Source organism: Hyperoodon ampullatus (assembly GCF_949752795.1).
Source record: "Hyperoodon ampullatus genome assembly, chromosome: 10".
Classification (NCBI taxonomy): Eukaryota; Metazoa; Chordata; class Mammalia; order Artiodactyla; family Ziphiidae; genus Hyperoodon; species Hyperoodon ampullatus.
In genome coordinates this window covers 35,915,487-35,927,543 of record NC_136923.1, presented here as the reverse complement: position 1 = coordinate 35,927,543, position 12,057 = coordinate 35,915,487, and the positions used below count along the sequence as shown (strand labels likewise).

Sequence of the window (12,057 nt, the reverse complement as noted above, 5' to 3'; positions counted from 1 at the left end):
TTCCGTGGCACGTGCTTCTGTGTCTGGAAGCCCTTTTCCCACCTTGTTATCTTTTAAGGCCTGTCTGGAATGTGGGCTCCTCCGTCAGAGTGTCCCCCCAGCCCAGCCAGGGTCGGCTCTCCCCTCCACATGTGCTTCTGTTAGATGCTCACTGTGCACTGTCAACATCAATACCCCCCATGTCTCCCTCTCCATTAGCTGATGAGCAGCTGCTCAAGGCTGGGTTGTGTTTGTCTCACGCGACGCCTGCTACATGCTGGTTACTCCGTGGGAAGTGGTGGAAGGAAGAAAGGAATGGATGGATGAGCCTGTGGGTGCAGCCTCTTGGCATCAGGCACTACCGGCTTTTCTATCACAGGAGATGTGGGCAGAGCAGAGTGGCCAAAAGTGAACGTATTTTTCTTTAAGCCTCCACTTGACCTTTGGAAAGGCTTATGCTGGTTAGAAAGCTGTCAGTTACAGTTTCCACCAGAAGTTGGCACTGTGGGTCATCCCTTGGGTCGAATGCTTCCCAGACAGTCCCTGGCAGAAATTGGTACGTGATCCGGCTGCCTCAGTAAACCCCAAAAGGCCGGGCAGCAAAAAGATCCTGGACTTGGGCTGCTTCTCTTGTTTCCATTGCATAGACCTTGCCGCCCGCCGTGTGCCAAGCCCATACTCTATCCTGGCTGGGGGTCCAGCTCTCCTTCAAGGAGCCTATAGTCTAGCCGGAGATTATGTTAATGGACCATCAAGATAGAGTTCTTGGAAACAAGGGAGCTTCCTGGCCCTAAGCCCACGTTAGTCTGGGTTATGATTTTAAATTCCTGGAGTCAGAAGTGTTTCCGAGTAATAAATGTTATTGCATGTGGCTGACTTGCTTGATCCTTTCAAATGGGTGAGGCTGGACAAAAAATAGTAAGGGCCAACTGTGGCCAGACTGGTAGGGACTGCTGGTTCCACCTGAGGGGCCCTGGCCTCCACATTCAGTTGTAGGAGACCCTCTTGTGACTGGCCAAGAGGAGAGAGTATGCAGGTGGGCGTCTTGCTAGAAGCCCTAACCTTCTGCTTACCCAGACGCTGCGGTGGCTTTGATGGGAAAGGGGTGGGGCTGAGTCATACTCACTTGACCGTGATTTTATTACCTAGGAGGCTACTAAACAGGGAAACAGGATGTGGGAAGAAGGGGCGGGGGCTGGCATTTTCTGCCTCCCCAGGACCCCTAGCAAGCCATCTGGCCAGAGCCTGTGATTCCGGCCACCTGCCTGCAGCAACTCAAGCCTCCTGTTGCCTAGATGAGGGTGTCAGTCCAGGAACCCTCTAGAATTTGGGCACAACTCTGTGAGTGCGGTGGACCCTCCAGAGAGGGTGTTGATGAGATTACCAAAGAGTTCCAGGACCCCAAACATCAAGCCCCTCTCGTGTTGATTTAAAGTGACTTTATACACCACAGGGGGCCAGGATGGGCCAGTTGGAGAATAGTTTGCAGGCTGATAGGAATGATCCGAAGGTGAATACTGATCATTCTGGAGAGACAGAGACACAGAGACATACAAAGAGAGAGGAGCTATTCAGGAATAAAGTCTCAAGTAGGTAAGAGGGGCATTCAGTGCCCTGAATGCTAGTGGGCTTGGCCTCCGGTAAAGGATGTACTGTAGCAAGAGGGGGGCAGGGCCCGTGGTGTGGGACAGGACAGGAGGGACAGTGGGTCTTCACTGCTCTCTGTGCCCTAGAGCCCCAGTTGTTCCTGATGACCACACGTTTCTAAGGCATCAGTTCCTCTCTAGAGGAGAGGGAAAGGCTCACCGTGCTCTCTGCAGTTCTGAGTTGCTGTTAAATCCATGAAGAAGAGGACAGGCTCTGCACCTCAGAGCGTGCTCTGTGGCCAGGCCGCCAGTCAGCCCACTGTGTGTTACCGTTCGCAGTGATGCAAGTAATTTAAGAGCAAACGCTGTGTTCTCACAACCCGGGTACAACGGCGGCACTCAGCGCGCCACGTGATCCAGCTGACTTTTTGGGTTGGCGTCGTCCTCGGGGAGGGAAGCAGAATGTGCCTTTATGTCCCGGTGCACGCTCTGGGTCTCCTCTCTGACCAGCACAGCCGGCTTCCTGAGGGGCACCAGTCGTGTCCTCACCATGGCCCACCTCTCCTGTTTCGCTAGCCAAGAGTCCCACATCTTGAGAAGAGAAGCTGTAAGGAGTGAGACGTTGTCTTTATTAAGCAGATGCTCCCCTTAGACATTTATCACAGGTCATCAGAGCTGGTGCAGGCGAGCTTTTGTTTACTTGTTAGAGCGCTGACAGAGGCATCTGGGAGGGTGGCAGTCAGTCCGTGAGGGTAAGTAACTATGAGAGAGGTGCTGGGATTGTGGGAGAGGAGGAGAGAGGAGATGGCGGGGGGGCGGGGTCAGAAGTTATGGCAGTTCGTTGGGAAAATCTTACATTATTTAAGATGAGATTTTTTAAAAATCTCAAACCCTAAGTCAGCGTTACAGGTCCCCCATAAATGCAGCTAGGGTGATTAACAGTGATTAGAACAAACATCACTCCTCCGGTTGTTAGAACAGCCAGCGTGTCCACATTCTCCATAGTGTCATAAAAGGCTGGGGCTCCGCAGTGGCTTCCTCTGGGCCTGCACTTGATCACCAATTCATGGGACCTGACACTTCAAAGTACCTTCTGTTCCAGTGTTCTTGATCCAGCACTAAGTGTACCCCGTTGTAAGCACACTGGCCCCTTTTTATATGATTCAGACCTGAATTTTTATTTCCACAACACATCCTGGCTTGTTGAAAAGATGCAGTTGATTTGCAGACAGTCGTTGACCTTGCAACCAGAAGCCTCCGTGCACTGTTCTCCCCACCACCCCCTCCGACTGAGGGCTTCCTGGGGGGTATCAGGAGACAACAGGCAGTAATTTAGCACCTACTGTGCTGAGCCCAGAAGAGGATGCAAAATGTATGCCATGTATGTACAGATTTGTAAGTCACAGTCGTTGGGATGTTGTACCTTCAACAAGATACAAGGACCTGAAGTAACAAGAATAGGGTAGAGCTGCATGACCAGGAGGGTGCAAGTTGGTGGAAGGAGGAGGCCTTGCCACGTGTCAAGCAGTACATGGGCTTACGGCTCTGGGCTGGGTGGTGGGATTAGTGGAGGAGGGGACAGGGCTGTCAGCACAGTCCTCATCCTCAGAGGGTTTTCCGTGAGGTAGACCTGCGGGCAGAGGCCCCAGATTCAGTGATCAAGACCTGAGAGACATTCGGAGTCCCCAGGATGGGAGGTATAAGTCAGGAGGATCTGAAAACATGCCATCAGGGCGTTGGCATTTGAGCTGAGTGTGAAGGAGGAAGTGGACGTGGGCAGGTAGAGGTGGGGTGGGGAGGCCGGGATCCCAGAGGCCTCAGGAGGTGGGCAAGAACCTGGTGGTGGTTTGAGGGATGGAAAGGAGTCCGCTCAGCCTGGAGGATGCAGAGGGAGGGGAGGGAGGCCAGAGCTGGAGAGGAAGAAGGAGCCTGTCAGGAGATAGGGGCCGCTCTGGGGGACAGTGGGAGCCCTCGAGCATCAGCACCATCCCTCAGCGCTCCTTCCCCTGTGAGACCTTCTGTGCACTGATCCCGCAGCCCTACAAGCCACACCTCTGCCTTAGACGGCGTGCATCGCTGGCCTGTCTCCCTGTAAGCCTTCGTGTCCCTTTAGCCCGAGAGCTCTGTGGGGACATCCTGCCGTGCGGCACACCCTTTGCAGTACTGGGGCTGTCGAGGAGAGGCAGGGACACTGGTTTGTTTCAAGGGCACAGCAGTGAGAAGGTGTGAAACGCCGGTCATAGTGGTCTTGACGTGGAAGAAGAGAAGGAGGTGATTGGGAGCCCCATGCGAGGAGTAGGAGGGCCTTCTCCTCCCTCAGCTAGTGAGGGGGTGGGCTTGTGACCTTGGGTGCCAGGGCAGGGTCGCCAAGTGCCTCGCTCTGTCCTGCAGGTACTTGGCTTGGTTCAGTGCTGCCCAGGGCCGTGGTCTGCATCGTGTGTGTGTGTGTGTGTATGTGTGTGTGTCTGTGTGTGTGGGGGGTGTGTGTGTGTCTGTGTGGTGTCTGTGTGTCTGTGTGTGGTGTGTGTGTCTGTGTGTGTGTGTCTGTGTGTGTGTGTGTGTCGGCCCATGCACCCGTGGCCTCTCTCACACATGCAGGTGCCCCCGCCCTGTGTCCCTCTGCACCGGTGGACGGTATGGTCGCTTCCCTTTGGCCGTCCCACCCCCCCTGGTTGCCGTGGTTGCTGCGGGGCCCGGGTGTGTCCCCACGTGGTCGGCGTGGCTTCTCCTTCCTACGTGCTCATAAACATCTGCCCCCGCCCGCTCTGTCCAGGGGTACTTTAGTGATGCCTGGAACACGTTTGACTCCCTCATCGTAATCGGCAGCATTATAGACGTGGCGCTCAGCGAAGCCGACGTGAGTATGTGCCCGCCCAGGGCCACCTCCCATCCTGTCTCTGTCTGCACACCCGCCCGGCCCTGCACTGCATCACCTGGACAAGTCACAGAGCCCAGTCGTACTTGATCGAAAATCAGGAGTTTTCTAACGAGAGCTGCAGAAAAGAGGCCTTTTAGCGTAGAGCTTGATCCCCAGGCCTTTAGACACACATCACCTTTTGGAGGACTGTTTTGCAATGTTAAGCCGAGTCAGCGGTAGGCAGGGCAAGATAGGCATCTCTAACTGTTTTTATTTGCTGTATCAGAAGCAATACCCGAAGTGATGTACCTATAACATGTTTGTTTTAGGGTGATTTTTCAAGTAGCCAGGTGGCTTGATGCTAGAATGTTCCCCTTTTATAACACTGTCCTTTTCTTCTTTTTTTCCTGTTGTGCTTCCTCTCTTCTGTGGCTTCTGAATGCTTGCTCTAACAGCACTATTTCACTGATGCATGGAACACTTTTGATGCCTTAATTGTTGTTGGTAGCGTCGTTGATATTGCTATAACTGAAGTGAATGTAAGTAGCAAATTTTGTGTCCTATAACCTCGTTAAGTCTAACACGGAGGAGACCAGAAACCCTCCCCACGGATCTCTGTACACTTTAGAAATTCAAGCACACATTTGCTTCAAAGACTAAGAACATTTTGTCCTCTTCCCTCCCTCCCCCGGCCCCCCATCCCCCCATCCCCTTCCCCTGAACGAGAGTGGGGAAGTAAACGTAGAATTGCCATTTTGGAAGGAAAACATTATTTTTAAAGAAGACCCTATTAAAATGTTAAGGGCTAGGAGTTAATTGTGTGGATGTGTGAATATTATTGCTCAGTAGCTGGGTGACCTCGGCAGGGCCCCTGGCTGCTTCGTGCCTCAGTTTTTTGAGCTGGAAAGCAGAGTTCATAACGTGTGCCCTGGTACCCACTGTGGGTCTGTGAAGGCACAGGAGGGAAACCCCACAGCCGTGCCCTGAGCACGTGGCCACCGCTGCGGGTGTCCTCACCTGTACCCTGTGTCTGCTGAGCCCTACTGATGATGCTGGGGAACATGCCTATTCTAGCTCCCCAAATAGTGACGCAGATTGAAGGCTGCCCTGGGCCAGGGGACAGAGGGCCTCGTGTATATTAGGAGAGGGTGTCAGCACTCCTTTGTTGCACCCAGTTGAATCCTTTGTTGAGGAGCAGTGGTAGGTGGAGTGAACACCCCGCCCAACCTTTAGGAAGCATCCTGAGAAGCTTCCTCAAAATTCAGAGGCTGCAGAAAGGGGAGCACCACCTTCCACTGGCCCCTCTCAGATCTGACCCATGCCCAGACCAGGAGGGCCTGATGCGGGCAGAACTGGCCCTGCCCACCTGGTCTGTCCCCAGTTCATCAGAAGGCCTCCGTGGGTGCCCAGGTTGTGTGGAGCCCTTCGCAGGGACAGCTGGAGCATGGGGTGGGCTGCCGTGCTGTGCTGGCTTTCTGCTGCCCGGTGCCAACCTGGCCCTCCTCCCCCCATGCCTGGCTGGGAAGGGGTTGCCACGCTCTGCCTGGCTGACACCTGTGGGCTTATATGGTCCATCCTGGTGCCCAGACAGCCTGTACCAAATAAGAATGATGAGATCTCTGTATGCCACCACTTTGGGGGCCAGGCTGGCCGTGGAGTGTAGAGTAGCAGGACAGTGCTAGCCTGGAGCTGGGCCTCACTTCCCTCGTGGACCAGTGGGATGAATGATGTCTGCCCTCCCTGCTTCTTAGGTACGTTGCAATGATAAAATGATAGGCATATTTGTGAAAATACTTGCTTAAACTCCCAAAGTGTTAGGGAGATACAATGGTATTATTTTAAATATAGATTTTCCTTATAATAATAAGCGAATTGAACTGGAAGACATTACCATGTCCATGAGGGTATGAGTTAAGCCTCATGACACTCAAATTCATGCCAAGACCAGGTACTGAAATGGTATTTTACTAGATTTAGGTACATAAATCTGCCAACCTCCATAAGCCCAGACTTATATAAATTCCACGTTATGTGAAATATTCCACAAGTCAGGTATAAAGTTGCCATTCATAATGTGTGAATTATGCTTGGTTATAAAATAATCTGATGCTAATGGGAGAACATAGGACCCTCCCTGGGCTGCCCGGGGCTCTCTCCTGAGTTTATGAGCAGACATCTGCCTGCTTAATCATCTCACCACATAAAGCACTTACAGCCTCCATCAAAGTACACTTACGTGAACATTCTGGAACCAGACCCTCATGTAAGTCAGAGGTGGTCTATAATGGAAGTGAAAATATCATAAGTGACAATTTGAGCAGGTCTCCCTGGAGCGCTTCGTGCTTCACGTGTTGTGTAGGTGGTGGGGTCCATGCTTAGCTTCTGGGCACCAGGATGTGGCCAGGGTTTGTTCACCAAGCGGACAGCCCAGCTCTCTAATGCCTGACCCCCCACGCTGGTGCACCACTGACAGTACGTGCGGCTTCCTGGCTGCCTCGCCGCGTGCTGGGGCTGAGCCCGCTGTGCCTTCCCTCTGGTTCAGCCCTGCCCAGCAGTGTCTCAGACATGTCCGCCGTCACCTTCCATCAGTCAGGAAAGCCACAGGTCTATAAAAGCCCACACGAAATTTTTTAGTTAGCATTTGACTTGGGGGTTTCTGTATAATACAGGCTTTCACTGGCATTCAGTCAAACTGAAAAATCCTACCAGTCAACATCCTCGTACTGTTTTTCAGTACGTGACCTTTCCCCTGGTCAGATGGAGCCTGAGACCAAACCTTCCTGAGCCGGGAGCAATGCGAGTTCAAGGCCCTGGCCCAGTAGAAAAGCACCTTAGGGGACCTCAGCATTTCTGTGCTGGGCCTCAGTGAAGAGGGGATGCTCAAGGCCACCTTCTCATTTATTCAGTCCTTCATCACATCTGTATTGGGCATCTACGACCCTCAGGCCATGGCACAAAGACAGGAGAGACTGGATGTCCTTAACCTCTGGTGACATAACTCTCTGAGTGTAGCCGGTGGTTCCTCTACACGCCCCCCCGCCAAGTTCCCCGGGAAGCAGCACACATCATTTCCCTTGGTGGCCCTGTCCCCCGCACTCCTGACTCAGCTGAGCATGAATACTCTTGGTCCATTGTTGGCTGTTTTTAGCTGCCGTAAGTCATCATTTTTTGCAATGTTTAACTTGCTGTGCTGTCTCTCCCAACCTCTGTTGCTCTTCCTTTTCTGTTGCCTAATTGATTTTCATGTTGGTTTTGTTTTTAGAAAATTGTAGCGGCAAGTATATATAAACATATATACGGTGAAGTCGTTGTTAAAGCAAAAGCACTCGAAAGACTGTATACTTGTCTTTGGCTTCTGCACCTTTGGTTTTCGCTGAGTTTCACAGGAGTGCTGTGGATCGTGGTCATCTAAATTGTTTGCTGTGCCCTATTTTGTTGTCTCCAGCCTGGGGCCTGAGCTGGGACCATCTTGGTCAGTCACGCTTGGCTCTGTGACATGGCCGCATAGTCTTCAAGAATGAACGATGCGGCCTGGAAATGAGAAATCGAGCTTGCGTTTGTATTCTTTGCAAAAACATTTTGGATGGCCCTTTCTGTTGTCCGGCTTGCATGCTCACCTGGCCCTCTCCCTCCTGCCGCCCCCTCCCATGACCCCTACCCTGCCACGGTCATGGTTTGATAGCTCTCATGGACTTGCCTTCATCACAGTTGGCCATAATGTCATCAAGCTGCTAAAATGTCAGATGAGGACTGGCAGGCTTGGTTTTGCTCCTTCTTCGATGCCTGTTTGTTCCTTGAACGGAGAAATGATCCAGCATCATATTCTCTCTAACCTGGGGAATGGCTGTTGCTGACATTTAGTCTTTCCGATTATTGTTATTTGCGGGGAGGCAAAACACTTGTTTAGCAGCAATGTCTGCACTGTTATTCCTTGTACAAAGGAATGTACAAAGTCAGTAGGGAGGTCACTCCCAGGGACCTAAGAATTGTCCCTGACTTGTCGTGTACCCGGGGTGGACCAAGTGGCCCACAGCTACACTCAGCCTCTTGTTCTAAATCCATGGTCAGGTTGTTCAGCCCTCCATCCTGTATGCTAACCCTTTTCTAGGGACCAGGTCGCTGGTTTCTGGAGACAAACTCAGCAATCCCCAATACAGAAGCCTTCCATCCCAGAGGTGTTACAGGCCAGGTCAGAAGTAGTCAGAGAGAGGCTCCCCAACAAGAACTCTTCAGGATGCCTCAGGGTAACTGGTCTGCTTCCTGTCTGAATTGGAAAACTGCATTCTTTCAGCTTTTCTAGGAAGAGATGGGGATTAATGCATAAATGCAGACTGATCCCTTTGCACTTGGGAAACTCAGGGCTCCTTTGCCTTCCGTAGTTGCAGGGAGTTGGCCCAGAGCCTACATTGCAAGAGCCTGCTTGGGAGCCCTGTGGGAAGGAGCTTTCCAGACTCTGGCATATAATTTGGCTTCCTGAGGCTGAGGGTCCATTTCCCTGTAGGGTTTCCAGACGAAGACTGTGGCATCTCGGGAAGGAGTTACCGAGGTCCTCTAGTCCAGGCCCTGGGATGACACTGGAATTCCATCTATTGAAACATCATTCAGCCCCTAGTGCTGTCAATGGAAAACTCCCTGGGGAGTGAGACCTTCCCTAGTCTCACAGCCTCTGGGGGTGTCCTGCGGTTGATCCCAGGAGTGGCAGCTTGCTCATGGTCCATTTCCACCCTTCACCAGCTCCCTGTGTTTCTGAGCCTTCTCTACCCATCCCTTGTAAGGAAGATGGGGATGGCAGCTACTCGCTTTGCATCCATCTGAGTACTGAAACCTCATCAACTCCAGGAGAACCCATTGCTTAGCTGTAACGGCCTGCATGGGCTTTTCTGGTGGTCGCATTCTGTGTGGCCCCTCCAGACCTAAAGGGAATGAGCTGGTGTGGGTGACCAGCTGAAGACATGGCCCAGCTTTACTCTGGCCTTGGGCTGCTGCTCTTGGCTCTGGCTCTATGTTGGAACCACCTGGGAAAGCTTGGGGCCAGATCAATTAAGTAAGAAGCTTTGGGGTGAGAACCAGGTATCAGAGTTGTTAAAGATCCCCAGGCAGTTCCAGTGGGTAGCCCAGGGTGAGAGCTGGCCTGCCCTTTTCATCAGGCTGGCGTTTGTAGTTTAGGCAAAGCCATCCTCAGGGTCCCTCCATTTGTAAGATATTTTGGCAACTTGTACTTTCCCCCGGTGCTACCAGTGACACCCTCCCCTGCCCAGTCCTCCTTGCCCAGTGAGGCATGTGGGGGGGTGTCACAGGCTGCACTGGGGGTGCACGCAGCCTGGTGTGCCATTTGCTCTGTCCTTACTTTCTTGCATGTTGTGCTGCTTTGTCCCTCCACAAATGCTGTCTTTTCCTCTTCTTTGTTTTTTTGAGCAAAAGACTACCCATGGTTTCCAGTTCATAGGCCAAGATTTGTCATACTTCAAAGATAGCAGTTGAAAAAGAGATGTGCCCTTCAAAAGTCAGTTTGGCTGCTAACTTTCTCATGTCATAAGGGGAGTGTAAAAGGTCTGTCAGATTTGACGTGGGCTAGGGAAGGGCCAGCAGAAGAGGCTTGGGCCAGGTCATGGCCAGAAAGAGTGTCTTCCTCGACCACCCAGCCTCCTTATTCTCCTGTAAGTCCAACACATAAGTTATGGACGTTGCAGAAGTGTTCTGTCTTATGCACACTCTGGTCCCCTTGAGCATAGTCAAGTGCACACACACACACACACACACACACACACACACAGACACCCCCTCACACTCCAGCTGTAAGGGTGAGACTGGAGCCTCCTGCACACAGCCCTTAGGGAGTTGGTGTGAGCAAGCGTGAGAACTTGGGAAAACAGATACCTTCATTTGCTAAAGTCATGAGTTAAAAACCATCATCTGTCCTTTTAAGGAGATGTGATCCCTTTTGAGATGAGATGATAGAAGGAATGTAAAAAGAGTGACCAGGCTTTGACCAACCCATTGCAGGGGTCACGTTCCGAGCATCCCAGGCGAAGCAGGGACCCCTTTTTAGCCCCATCAGAACCTGTTAGCCCTGGCTTAGTAATCTCGTTGAATTTCAGTTGTGATGTGATGTGCCCAAACTCCTTCTATTTTATGAATTTTATAGGGTTTTAGGTTTGATCTCAGGAGGCAGCCATTGACGAGAATGAGACTCCAGGATGGAGTTTTTCCTTTCCCTGTATCTCCTGGGAGGAGAACCCATCAGATTAGGGTGTGCATCCATGCGTGCACACACAACCCTTAGCTGTACAGACCCACCGTGCAGAGAGGCTCCCTAGACCCCTGGAGAGCACCCAGGAGTGCTGGGCCCCCAGTCAGAAGAGCCTCCTTCCTTTGTTGGCTTCTGGGTCGACCAGCTGCTTCAGCAGAGGTGACCCCACTGAAGGGGAAAAAAAAAAGCCATCATTTCCTGACTCTTGTTCAGCCTTTACTGTTTAATTTAAAGATGGCTCCTGATATTTGTGAGTTGGCTTACAACCTCTTTGCATTCTCATAAACACTTATTGAACCTCTAATAAGTGCCAGACACCATGCTGGGCACTGAGTGGAGTGAGGCAAGGTCCCTGCCCCCTGGGGGCTCACAGACTGAGTGGGGAGGCTGGTGACCGCAGGGTGATGAGGGCTGGGATTCTGCACCCTGGGGCCCAAGTGACAGGAGCCCAGCCAGACCTCGGGTGAGACAGCACTGCAGAAGCTCAGGGAACGCTGGTGCTAAGCTGCTTCTTCCCAAGAGTCACCCAGAGCTGAGCCTTCTTGGTGGGGCAGTGAAGGCTTCTGGAGGGAAACCAGCCCCTCTCCTGCTTGCCCTGGCTCAGTCTGCCCAGCTCCTCGGCAGCCACGCCAGTGAGGGCCCATCAGGCGCACGCCGCCCAGCCGTGCAGCCCCAGGAGTAGAGTGGGGCAGGGGAGGTCTGTGGAGCACAGGCAGCTGCCACTCTGCCCTGTTTGGTGGAGTCACCCTGTTCCTCAGGGTTAGGAACGGCCTGCCTCAGAGCAGTTAGGTCCTCAGACCCACAACCCTGACTAAAACAAGAGAACCAGTCTTCCCATGAGAAGCAGAATCCCACTCTGCATTTCTGTGCTTGGGGACAACTGAGGTCTTGCAGTGTTGTCTTTTACTGGATGTCTTTCAGTCTTGAAACATCATGTCCTGGGGTGTGAATTAGAAAGTGATAGTGTCTGAGCCTGCATCAGTGGCTGCCCACCCTCAAGTCCAGTTCCAAGCAGTTCCTGTGGCATTTCCTCAGGGAGGGAGCAGATGTGTTATCCTCAGACATGAATCACAGATTCTTTTTTTAAAAAGGGGGGGACACCCTCCTGAACCCTTGCTTCCTTCCCAGTTCATTAATACATTTTCAATCTTTGATTTCTTAAAGCCAACTGAAAGTGAAAATGTCCCTGTCCCAACTGCTACACCTGGGGTAAGATCAGTGACTAGTCTCCAGGGGCTGGGCCTTTTCCTTGAGTTTATTTGGCCATGTCGAGTTTTCCACTAGCTGTTCTGTATTCTCCATGGTTGTCCTTCCAGAACAGTGTCTGCAGTGGTTTGCATTCATCATCAGTGTCCAGTACTCTTGACCAGACCAGTGTCCTCCTC

At 52.1% G+C, this 12,057-nt stretch overlaps 1 protein-coding gene across 5 annotated transcripts in view; it reads left to right on the top strand.

The window, feature by feature from the left end:
- Positions 1-12,057, top strand: part of CACNA1D (calcium voltage-gated channel subunit alpha1 D) — a gene marked incomplete at both ends in the record, with an annotated part of 464,657 nt that overhangs the window by 413,141 nt on the left and 39,459 nt on the right. For 3 of the 5 annotated variants that reach the window (XM_079713181.1, XM_079713184.1, XM_079713185.1), the window contains one exon: positions 4,339-4,422. In XM_079713181.1, the coding sequence (XP_079569307.1) occupies positions 4,339-4,422 (84 nt within the window). Of the gene's footprint in view, positions 1-4,338; positions 4,423-11,836; positions 11,882-12,057 lie in introns of all 5 variants that reach the window. The other 2 variants (XM_079713182.1, XM_079713183.1) reach the window with 1 other exon arrangement.